This window comes from Papaver somniferum, unplaced genomic scaffold (genome assembly GCF_003573695.1).
Source record: "Papaver somniferum cultivar HN1 unplaced genomic scaffold, ASM357369v1 unplaced-scaffold_24, whole genome shotgun sequence".
In the NCBI taxonomy this organism is placed as follows: Eukaryota; Viridiplantae; Streptophyta; class Magnoliopsida; order Ranunculales; family Papaveraceae; genus Papaver; species Papaver somniferum.
Window position 1 is genome coordinate 3,818,849 of NW_020634374.1, and position 12,332 is coordinate 3,831,180.

General features: G+C 35.0%; 1 protein-coding gene across 1 annotated transcript; it reads left to right on the top strand.

Moving 5' to 3' along the window:
- The first annotated feature begins 7,400 nt into the window (after positions 1 to 7,400).
- LOC113340974 (adenine nucleotide transporter BT1, chloroplastic/mitochondrial-like) lies at positions 7,401 to 11,468 on the top strand. The gene is made up of 4 exons (XM_026586015.1): positions 7,401 to 7,581; positions 7,728 to 8,477; positions 10,431 to 10,592; positions 10,684 to 11,468. Exons 2-4 carry the CDS (start codon positions 7,836 to 7,838, stop codon positions 11,155 to 11,157), a joined length of 1,278 nt encoding a protein of 425 aa, XP_026441800.1. The 5' UTR covers positions 7,401 to 7,581; positions 7,728 to 7,835; the 3' UTR covers positions 11,158 to 11,468.
- The last annotated feature ends 864 nt before the right edge of the window (positions 11,469 to 12,332 follow it).

Genomic DNA, 12,332 nt, shown 5'->3' on the forward strand with positions numbered 1-12,332 from the left:
TTTTTATAAAGTACCAAATCATATTCTGGATTTGGTTGTGTTACCTAAACCTTCCAAGTCTCATGCAAAGGATGATCAACTGGTTGACAAAGCTTCTCAGCTTCATCAAGAAGTTAAAACTAAGTTGAAAGATTCTAATGCTAAATTCAAGGCAAATTCCCATCAACATAAGCGACTTAAAACACTTAAAGAATGAGAGTTGGTGATGATACACCTTAGTAAAGAAAGGTTTCTAGTTCGCACATACAACAAAACTAAAATGAATAAATATGTAGCTTTCAAAGTTTTGAAGTAAATAAATGACAACGCTTATGTCGTGGATCTTCCTTCCAACTGGAATATTTCTAACATATTCAATGTCCAAGAAATTTTTACCTTCCATGGAGAGAATGATCTCGTTTGATTAATGATTCAACTTGAGGGTAAGTTGTTGTTTTTTTTGGGTGGGTGGGTGGGTGGGGTAGAACATCTGTACATTATTTTTAGATTCTTCTTAAACTTGATTATCAAGTTTAGCTTTACCTGTTTTGGTCTTTTGGTATTTCTTCTTTTAGAGTTTTTCTATTTTTAGATTCTTTTTCATGCTTATATAATTAGGTTTATGTCGTTCTTGGAAGACATGTTATTATCATCATGCCAATTAATGTAACTCTGTTTCAAAACATTCTATATTCTTTTCCTTTCAAATCTATTATAGTTCATCTGGTTTCTCATCATGTTCTTCTTTTTATCATCTCTTACAACCTCCAGGTTGTACTGGTCTCTTAATTTTACATTAAAATCACACCTATATCTCACACATAATCAAGTAAATAAATACATAGATTATGTTGATGTCGTACTTACGAAGTTCAAAAGATAAGCGTTATACTTCGTAATTCAATATAATTCCTTGACACTTTGATCGCAATGCTATGACTAAGTCGAATCACTAAAGTGTCATAAATATAGCTTCGCATGTTATGTTTTCAATATAAATAGACTTGAAAAAAAATTAGGAATGGAAAAAAGTCAAGTCAGTATTACTAACCTCAAGTGGAAGGATGATGTCTTCGTTGCAGTCGTTACTTCTTCACATTCTTTAGGTCTTCAGAGTAATACTTGTAAGTCTCAACATTCCTAGACTTTCTAGTCTAACGTAAACGAAATTGACTTTAGTAATTAATCATGCGACTTTAGATGAGTTTTGATACTAAAATATGATAACCAAACTTAGATCACTTATCAAATCAACTTAGATTTTTTTCAAGTTACATGCTGGTGAAGACTTGTGATGGTCTTTGCATTCGGATATGGATGTTTTGAAAATCCTTTGTTAGGGAATAAAATGCTTACGTGAATTTAGAGAGGGTAATTAAATTATAATATGCAGCGGTATAAATGTGTATAACTGTTAGTTTTAAATATTTATTTACCTTCGAATTGTTATATTGATTGCAATTCTGTAATGTAAAAATTTGACAACTATCTTATTTGTTGCCTCTATGATCCAACTAATGATTTTTTTGCCTCATTGGTTTTAATTCATGATGGGTGTTCTGGATCATTGAATGTTCTTTTATTGATCTTGATTTAGATCCAAGTTGGTGGTGTTTTTTTTTCTTTTTCAAAAGGAGTTTTTATTTTGTTACAATTGTTGTTTGGGAGTGGTTCTGAGATATTAGACAATAGTAAGAGAATTTGTTTCAATTGTTGTTGAACCCTAGGCTATTTTCCTAGCCTAGCTCAACCCAACTTAATTTTTTTTTCCCTTTTTGACAAATGCCCAATTTTTTTCATTTATTGTTTTCTTTCCTTAAGACCCAAATTTATCAAACTAAATGTTATATGCATATTATCAATGACAAATACCCCCGCGTCTTTAACCATATCCAATTCTTTACTTTGGCATTTACATGTCAAATTTATTAAAATATATACTCCATTTTCTAGGTATTTTAGAATTTTCTTAACTTAGTGTACCAATTTTTTCCCTCCTTGAAAAGTTATTCACTTTTACACTTTCATTAATATTCACAGTTTTGAAATCTTCAAAACTTTGATATATCGTTACGCAATTTAGTAGCTTAGCCACTTGGTTAATGACAATATTATGGTAACTTGGGAATTCAAAAAAGAAGAAGAGAAATTGTCAGTGTTGTCCTTCGACTACAATTACAAATAATATATCTTCTTCAAGTTGTCTCCATAAGAGAAAACAACCCGATCTTTGATTCAACAACCAATGTTCGCTCCAGTTTTGGAGTCAACCAACATTGTTGTCCCCGTAAGAGAACGCAACTCGATCTTGGAGTTAAAAACTAATGTTTTCTCCATGCTATTTTTTGGGTCAACAATCAATGTTGTTTCCATAAAAAAAAACAATTCGAATTTGGAGTCAACAGACATTATCCAGAAGAGAAGGAAACTTGATTTTGGATTTTATATACAACCAATATTGTTGCCTTTATTACTGAATCCAACAACCAACGTTGACTCCATACAAGAAGGCAACTCGATTATGAGGTTAACAATCAATGTCACCTCTATTTCCGGAGTCAACAAACACTGTTATCTCTATATTATTAAAGGCAACTTGACGACGGCGAGGAAGAGGAAGAAGAAGAATATTAAGAACCTGAATGTACTAATTTATTTTTTCCATTAATATTCTACTCAATCTATTGTTTTTGTTGAGATGTAATCAATAATCGTTAATCGACGATGATGGTTCCAAGGTTTCAACTATAGATTCTTCTTCATTCGGTGTCATTACTAAATATTTCGAATCTCTAATATGAGTTTCTGATTTGATATCTATTCTGATTTTAAATATTTCGAGTAGCAATTTTACATTCTTAAGGTTTGAAGATGAGTGAGCCAGCAAGCGAAAGAGAAAACCGGATATGAGAAGGTATTAATATAAATGATAAATGTATCTTCGTCTAGTAAAAGCCGATCAATTTTAAAAATACTCTTGGAGGGTAATTGCCCTAAGCCACCAAAGTAAGGCATATTCATGCTTAAAAAAAGGATACATATTATTTAACCACAACTATTTTTTCAAACTCATCTAATTAGATGGTCTGGCCTACTCTGCCCAAACCATGTAACAAATAGGATGGGCCGCTCGATCTTATTTAAAATGCTTGTAACTAGAGAATCATGCGAGCCCCAATTCCTTTTTTGTAACTGCTAAGGATGAGCAGCAGGCGAAATCTACTAGATTTAGCCTCATCTACATCTAATTTAGTTTGTGTGGATTTCAAATTTAGCATCCGTGTCCAATCCAACGTCCAATAGATGAGCGGATCAGGTTGGTGAACCCAATCGACTATTTGTTTTATGATCATTATTATTTGAAAAAGACAGAAGATTTAATATCTTTAAAAATAGTTTAACTTCTAACTAGTAATCTGCTATTACACCTATATAGATGTACTTAACAGTTTAAACTGAAGCAAAATGACATAAATCACGCTTTACTTTGCCCCCTAGTTTCCAAAAAATCCCCTTAATCTCTTTAATATAGTGGGTGTATATCCAACATATTTTTAATTCAGCAAACCAAAAATTTCAATCCAACAAACTAAATACATTCTATAAGAGGTTAGGATTTAAAGGAATTATTTTTATTTAACTTAATTTTTTAATTATCTTTTTAATATAAAAGTTCCGGCTATTCGTTAAAAGTATACATGTAATCAAATTAACATGCCCGAAATGGTGCGGGATCGAAAATTTCAACAAGGAAATGAGAGAAAATTCCGAAAAACGATTTAGTACAAGAATAATAAGACCGATTAAATCGGAGAAAAGATGGTCTTCGTAAGATGTTAAGTTATATATAACTTTTAGTTAGAGCACTTGACTAATCCGTAGAGCATCTCCAATACAAGGGGTCAAGGTCCTAAAATTGCATGACACCTAATATTTCAGACCTTTTTCTCTAAAGATTCATCTCCAATGCAAAGGTGAAGATCATAAAAAATGATGATATGGCAAAGTGGGGGTAAATGAGAAAGTCTATATTAGACTTTCTTCATAATCTTGGATATTATGTCCATATCATCGTATATTTCCAAATTTAAGCAAAATTTTCTAGACAATACCTTGCAGGTTGAAGATGAACTTTAGGTGAACAATTTGATCTTCAATTTTTTTTTATCTTTTAATAATTACCCACTAAAAAAAGTGTTAATAAAATCTCCGCAACAAGTGTCACTGTGGTGTAGTGGTAAAGTCGTTGGCTGATGATATCAGCGACTTGAGTACGAAACTCTTCAGCATCTGGGTGGGGGATTTTTCTCTTTCTTTTCCTAGCTACCTGGGCTTGTAGGTAGTATACTTCTTTGAGGTTTAAACTTTAATATAACCTTTGGGGTTTAAACCCAATTTTAAAAAAAAATAAGATCTCCATACAGATAGACTTTAATCCCAAACATTGGAGATGCTCTTAGAAAAAAAAAGTTATAACTGTGGAGTGTGGACCTTTTATTCCATACATGACCACTTGGTCATCTTCCTAGGGCCCATTTCTATGGGTCTGGAAAACCAAAGAGTTTGCCATTTAAGCACCCACTATGGAGGGGAAAACTGGCAAACTGGCCTGGCTAAGTGGCAAATTTGCCACTTAGCCAGGCCAGGTCAAGTTTCCACCGAGCGTTCGAGACTCGACCGCTAGGTGTAATGTCCACCGTCAGCGGTGTAGACTAGACCGCTGGTATCATGTCATCCAACGATCATCATTTCATCTGCCTATAAATACAATATCAAATTTCATTTCAACTCACACAATTTATTCAATCTCCATTCTTTCACTCCACAAATCCAATATGGCAGTTCGAGTTCGAACTCGCAAATTTAGCATACCTGAAGATGAATCCATTTACAGGCATTATGTTTTTGTTATGCAAGATATGGTCGATGGTGGACAAAATCAACATCAAGAGGAAGCATGGAGTCGCATATTTCAGAGATTTCAAGAAGAAACATTGAACCTCAATAATCGAACTGCAGATGGGTTGTGTCAACGCTTCAGAATAATCAGTAAGGATGTGAAGTTGTGGGATGTTGTACTTGCTGAAGGCTATCGAAACCGAAAAAGTGTCCAAAACGCAAATGATGTGGAGCAAATGTGTTGGCTCGAATGGCGCAACAGAGTTGGTCAAATTTTCACTTTGAGAGTTGTTATCTTATCTTGAGGGTGTTGCCCAAATATGACCAGTTTAGAGTAACTGCCCGAATAATTTAGATTCGTCTTTCGTTTGTATAATGCAACTATCATTTGTATCAAATTTTAATTTTAAGATATTAATATAAAACTAGTGCATCTTTCATTAAAACTTTAGAATTTTAATTTACATTAGTACCTCTTTCATTCATCTAGATAATGACATAACTAACAATAAAGACTTTAAAACTAAAAATTTGGGACAATGTTCTCCATCTTGTTTATCTTCTTCATTTGACCAAACTTCCAATCAATGCGCTCTTGAACGGAGTCTCCTTTGTTTATCTTCTTCTTTGTCTTCAAATTTTCCTTCCCATGAACTTTTCTTGGTCTTCTCTTAGTTGGAGGTTTGATTTGGTTAATATCCAAAACTTGTATACTTCTTTGATTTTTACCTATTTCTTTAAAACCTTCACATATCTTATTAAGGGCGGATTCAAGCACCACTCCAGAAAAATCAAGTTGGGTTGCCAAGTCAAGTTGGGATTCAAACTTTGTCATTTTGAAAGATAGAAAGATGGAAATTTTTATGGGAATTTTTTCCCTTTTAATAGCGGTGGAGAAAGAGCCGTTGAAGGTTTCAAATCCACCGAACGGTGGAGACTACACCGCTACCGGTGTAGACACGACCGCTAGCGGTGTAGTCCCAACCATTCGGTGGAGACTCGACCGCTTACCTTTTCTCCCATAGTGGCTCGGCCAGTTTGCCAGACCACCTGGCATGGCATATGCAGGGTTTAGGCATTTGCCATAGGAACCGGCCTAAGGGTCATGAAGTTCTAGTTATTGATTGTAACTTCGTACCGTTGATTATTGCAGGCTTGAGGTGCGTAGCTTCATATATATATAACTATGATTAGAAGAAAAAGCTCAAACGCCCATATTTTACTTTGAAAAGAGCTCTCATCTTCTTATTTTCATGGTCATTGTTACTCATTAGTCTCTATCAGACTTGCTACTCATTGGCTACCGGAAAAAGCGTGAAATGCTCTTGTTTTGTTTATCTAAAAGCTAAAAAGAAAGGATTTGTTCAAAGAATCTCATAAAGAATTCCTCCCACCAACCCACCTTGATTGTCATCATTTTATATGTACAGTTATATTCAAAATAAAGTTTTTGGCATGGTTTCACTCCTATATTCCAAGAATTTTGCAAGAAGAACTGCACAAAATTTTTGCAGGAAGAACTCCACAAGCCGCTAGCTTCACGTTAAGAATGATTTTGTCGCTTTCCATCACTTCTACAACTTGTCAACCAATGCCTACAACTTCTTTCCTCTTCTGGCCAAATTGTTATAGCCCTAACAAGCATTCAAATGCGGTGGAATATCATCCATGCCAGAAATACAAGCATACAACTAACCCCAAAAGCCTTCAAGAAGTATTACCATATTGGTTATGAACTTCTAGCATACTTTCCTAAACAATCAACCCACTTGCAAAAGCCAATTCCAAAAATCAGATGCAAAAAAATCTCGCTTCATAAAAAATTGATTTTCTTACGTTTAGAAATTATTCTAAAATTTACATTTATAAATTATTCTAAAATAATGTCTCAATCTAAATTCCAATATTTTTGCTTTTAAAAATTGAAAAATTATTTTTAAAAGTGTTTCCAAACACTCTGTTGTTAGGATGAAAGTGTCTTTTCACCCGTCAATATAATTTTTTCTTTTATCCTTCCATATTTACCACATCCCATTGGGTTTGTGGGTATTTGTTTCCTTTAATCTTTTAAGTTTTAACTTTTAACCTTCGATCCTAGTTCTCCTCTCGAGCCCGCTACTAATCTCAATCATTTAAATTGTGCCACTTCTTATCCCAGATTTGGACCAAGTACTGTTGTCCCAGCTGCGAGGGACGGTTCTTACTAAGGCTAACCAGTAACCATGCTCATGCTATTTGAGTCACCAGACAGTCTGGCTGATGCCATCTGAGTCAAGCAAGTACCATTCATTCAGTTGACTCAGTACACAGAGATTCATGCCATTCAGTTGATCATTGGCCTGCCAAACACCAAAAATGTTGAAAACACATGTCCAATTGTCAATTTGGTAAGAAATTAAATTGGACACAAATTGTAATTAAATCAAAACTATTACCCTTTTGGGTAAATTTCCATCACTCCACTAGAAACCTAACAACTTCTTGAAACCACAAGGGACACCTACTCTGTATATCTCCATCGAGACGATCAAAAAAATAAAATTAAAAAGGAAAAAAAAATATTCTCAATTTTTGTGCGGGTGAAGGAGAAGGAGAAGCAAACAGAGTCCCCCCCAAACCCTGATTCTGCTATTTTTCTTCTCCAAAACCACCCCCTTTACTCAGATTAATCCATTACTGCAATAAAAACCGGTCCTTTTTCAGGTATGTGACATAGTTTTTCTGATTTTTTTTACTTCTGCTTTTTTTTAATTGTTAATAACAAGAAAAGTTCTTTTCAAGGTTCTATGGTGTTTTTACAGAAACCCATTTGTTTGAAACACCATTTTTGTTGTTTGTATTTTGTTTAGGTTCAGATGGGGCATATAGCTTAAAAACACTGAACAACGCCAAGGTTTAGGTTCAGAGAAAGTTTGTTGCGTCTCTTGTTATTGAAAAGAAGGTTGGTTGGACAATCAATGGCTAAGAATAGAATACAAGTTGCTGAAGGTGGTTTTGGCAAGAAAAAGGATGGTTTTTTGTCATTTAGTTCAGAGATAAGTGGTAGTGGTGGTCTTGAATGGAGTTTATCAGAAGGGGGTTCTTCTTCTTCTTCTTCGAATCGGAATTATCATCCTGGTGGTTTATTTGCAAGTGTTGGTCAAATGGGTATGGGATTTGGAGTATCACCAAACTCACCAAATCAAAGTGCACCTTCAAATCCAAGAGATAATGCTATAAAGCTTCCATGTACTGATCTTTATGTTAAATATGTTTCGTCACCGGAATTTGCGTTTAGGATAGTTGAGATACCACAAGATGCTGAAGTTGTTGAGGAGCTTGAGGAAGGATTGGTGAAGAAAAATAAGGGGGGGTTTAAATTGAAGGTAAAGGTTGCGAATCCTTCGTTGAGGAGATTGTTAAGTGGGGCAATTGCGGGGGCTGTCTCTAGAACTGCTGTTGCTCCATTGGAAACAATTAGAACACATTTGATGGTTGGGACTAGTGGGAATTCATCAACTGAAGTGTTTAACAGTATTATGAAAACGGATGGATGGAAGGGTTTGTTTAGAGGTAATTTGATCAATGTCATTCGTGTCGCGCCCAGCAAGGCTATTGAGGTAGCTTCTTCTTACTTTGTTTCACATCTACCTTTTGAGTCATTGTCTCAATGTTATTATTACTTGTGATGGTTGCCTGCTTGATTGATTGTGTTTCGGTTTATATGTATTTGGCGGTATTTGATTAGCATATGTGATTTGCCTTGTAATGGTGCTAATTGTTTCATTTTGTACTGTTTTAACCAACTCATTCGCTTATATGAATTTTGTTTCTTTGATGAGTTAGAAGTTACAGAACATTTTATGTTTGTGAAAACTGAAAGTCAGTCTGATTGTTGGTTAGATTCCTTTTCAGTTGAGATTTTGTTGCTATCTGTTGTTTTGTTGGTGCAATAGTTAATAGTAACTGAACTTATCAGGTGGACATGTACCGAAAAGTATTGGAAGTTCCAAATTGATGATTGCAAACATTGATATACCTTATTGAGTAATTAGATGAACAAAAAATGGTTTTCTATTTCATTTCTCTTAGAGTACGTTCTAGATAGTGAGTCCTGCGAAATTTCATCAATGACTGTTGAAATGTTTTGATAATTCACCTGCTAGATAACGTCCTCTTACGTGTCCTAAGACCAATTTAATCTCATTTCTGACAGAGAAACTTTTTTACCATGCTCACAGTAATCCCGTTTAGCGCAGCTGTTTGATTGACAAGGTGTTGTCTAGAATGATTCCCTGTATAGTGGTTCTGAGTTTTACCGGGCCTTCAGCATCGGATGTTTTTCTGTTCTGTTGCTAATGGTTTTTTTTTTTTTCATTGATGTTTTGTTAAATTCATCGCTGGGGTTTATGCTCATTTTTGGGTGGGTCTGGGCTCTCCAAGGATTCTAGAATAAAAGCCAGAATTTCTCGTTTTATAGGAAGTCTTCTTTTAACAAGAACTGTTCCACGTTTTTGAGTAATTGTGCTATTTTGGCATGTTTAAGTAGCTTTCCTGTTTGTCGTTTTCCATAGAGTGAATTGAATGGGATAAACTTGTCGCTTACCAAACCTTGTTAAATTGTAACCAGTCCTCACAGTTTTGGGTTAAAATTGTCGGACCAAATTCTAGTTTATCCTGAGTTTAAAATGTTGACAAAAATGTTCCTTTAGGAAATTTAGGTAGGACATATTTGGGCTACAAACACAGTTGCATGTAAAGAACCTTAATTGTATCAGATTATTTTATTTGATATAAAACGAAACCCATCGCATAGGCTTCAGAATCTTCATAAACAAAGCTATACTTGGTATACGGGTACGAGTCCTTCAGTGTAGAAATAAGGATGTAAGTTGAAATCATCGAGTTAACGAAACTAAAAGGAGTATTATAACGAAGGATCGTGTCCAAGGAACTACCGCAACAGGTGATCTGGATGAAAAAGCTATGTCGCTTGTCTTGAGCTGAAGTGCCACATGCTGTTTGGCAAATTTAAATTGTGATGTAGTGGAAATTGTGATGACTGATGATTCTTCAGTTTTGGATGTCAGTGATCACTTTCTGCACAAATACCTAGTGTATGGGAACTATGAAGCGCTAGTGGCAGGTCAATGTTCTTCATTCATTTGAGTGTAGTTGCAATATTCTTTGATAATATTAGATAAGCTTTTATCCTTTTACTAGTTCATGGAGAAAGATACTACCTTCTGTAGAAAAAACTGTACTTTGCTTGAGATAACTTAATGTTAAAAATTAAAATTTGCCTAAGCTACCAGAGTTTTTACTCAATGTCCACTGATGGGGATCGACAGCCTGAACTTCGTACCAGAAATATCCTTGAAAGATCAAGATTCAAAGTCATTTTAAAGCAACTTGGCTGTTCCTTTGACATTCACAGTTTACTTTTAGTTTGTGTACTTTGGTGAGTTAGTGCCTGCTTTTAGTCTTTTCATGTAAGTGTATTATACCCTGAATCTATTGACATCATTTCGATTATCTTTTTGAGGCACTGATGGACCATTACTTTTCTGCAGTTATTTGCTTATGATACAGTAAAGAAGCATTTGACACCAAACCCAGGGGAACCTTCAAAGATTCCTATCCCTCCTTCACTGATTGCAGGAGCCTGTGCTGGAGTTAGCTCAACTTTGTGTACATATCCTCTTGAGCTTGTTAAAACTCGTCTAACCGTACAGGTAGACGTGTCACTTTTTAATTTTGCCATTTTCACACTCTATTGAAAACTCGATGATTTCTAATGCAAATGAAATGTGTCTGAAACTGCAGAGAGGTGTTTACGATAATCTTTTAGACGCTTTTGTGAAAATTGTTCAACAAGAGGGGGTTGGAGAGTTGTTTCGAGGTCTTACCCCAAGTCTAATTGGAGTAATCCCATATGCTGCAGCAAACTACTGTGCTTATGACATGCTTCGAAAGGGATACCGAAAAGTCTTTAAAAAAGAAGAAATCAGTAACATTGCCACGCTATTGATAGGATCAGCAGCTGGTGCGATTTCAAGTACTGCCACATTTCCTCTTGAGGTGGCTCGTAAACAAATGCAGGTTGGTGCTTTGAGTGGAAGACAAGTTTATAACAATATGCTTCATGCACTTGCATGCATATTAGAGAAAGAAGGCCTCCCTGGTCTTTACAGAGGGTTAGGACCGAGCTGTATGAAACTAGTACCAGCAGCTGGGATTTCTTTCATGTGTTATGAAGCATGCAAAAAGATATTGGTAGAGAAAGAAGGTGATGCATAAAAAAGAAAATCTACGTCGCCGGTAATTAGTTCTTTACAAAGTTCTACTAAAGAAATAAGTGCCGAAAGTCTTATACTTCAAAGTTTTTGGATTCATTAGATTTATTTTTTAGAGATTTTGGAATTTTTGTTTAACTTTAGAGGTTTGAATTAAACACAAAGAAACCTTGTGTGTTTGAGGTGAGAACTGAAGTGGGTTTTGGAACCCCTGCTGGTATTTTTCATTATTAGTTTATATTCATTTTTTTGGTTTACTACAACACTGATTCTACACTGAATTCAGATCACAATTAAAATGCTTCTACAATTCATGTACTTCTTCTTCCTTTTTTGTCCAGAAAGTAATTTTATTAATGGGCAACAAGATTACAATATCATGATTTCTGGTTTGTATAGTCTCTACTGGTAAAACCTAATAGCTGAAAACTTGCACTTAGTCCTGCATATATTTGAAGGCATTACTGGTTTACCAGTCAATCTGTCCAAAAGTTCAGTCTTAAGCATTGGCGCTGATACAATTATTGATACCGTGGCTGAAATTCTTAATTGCAAGAAAGAAGAACTTCCTCTCAAATACCTTGGTCTTCCAGTTGGAGCCACCAGTAGAAGATGCTCAATTTGGGATGTAGTCATTGAAAAATTTCAAAAAAAAAGCTTGCACCATGGAGAAGGAAATTTTTTACTCAAGTACGTAGAGTTCTCTTAATTAAAAAACTCTATCTAATTAGCCAGTTTACTTCATGCCTCTCTTCCCTATGCCGGTGAAAGTTGAGAAAAAGCTTAACCAGATTATGAGAGAATTTATGTGGGGCTCAACTTCAGAAAAGAAAAAAATCAATTGGAACAGGGTTAACAGATCCAAGAAAGCAGGAGGTTTAGGCATCAGAAACCTCAAACTAACTAACAAAGCTCTTCTTGCTAAATGGATTTGGAGATATTCAGTTGAAAAAAATCACTTATGGAGGAGGATAGTGCAAAATAAGCTAAAAGGAAGAGCTTAAGATTTAATGGTCAAAGATTCCTCACTCCCGCGGGGAAGATGAATTTGGAAAGAAATTCAATTGCAGAAGAAGTTGGTAGAAGATATAACAACACTTGAAGTCAGAAGCGGAAGACAATCATATTTTTGGAGGGACAAATGAAAAGACAACACATTTTTGAAGTGCAAGTTTCCTA

What these genes read in the sequence shown, in the direction of transcription:
- LOC113340974 (XM_026586015.1), top strand. Translation starts at nt 7,836, where the DNA reads ATGGCTAAGAATAGAATACAAGTTGCTGAAGGTGGTTTTGGCAAGAAA. An exon ending in CGCCCAGCAAGGCTATTGAG is followed by an intron (nt 8,478 to 10,430) that starts GTAGCTTCTTCT and finishes ACTTTTCTGCAG; the next exon opens with TTATTTGCTTATGATACAGT. An exon ending in AAACTCGTCTAACCGTACAG is followed by an intron (nt 10,593 to 10,683) that starts GTAGACGTGTCA and finishes CTGAAACTGCAG; the next exon opens with AGAGGTGTTTACGATAATCT.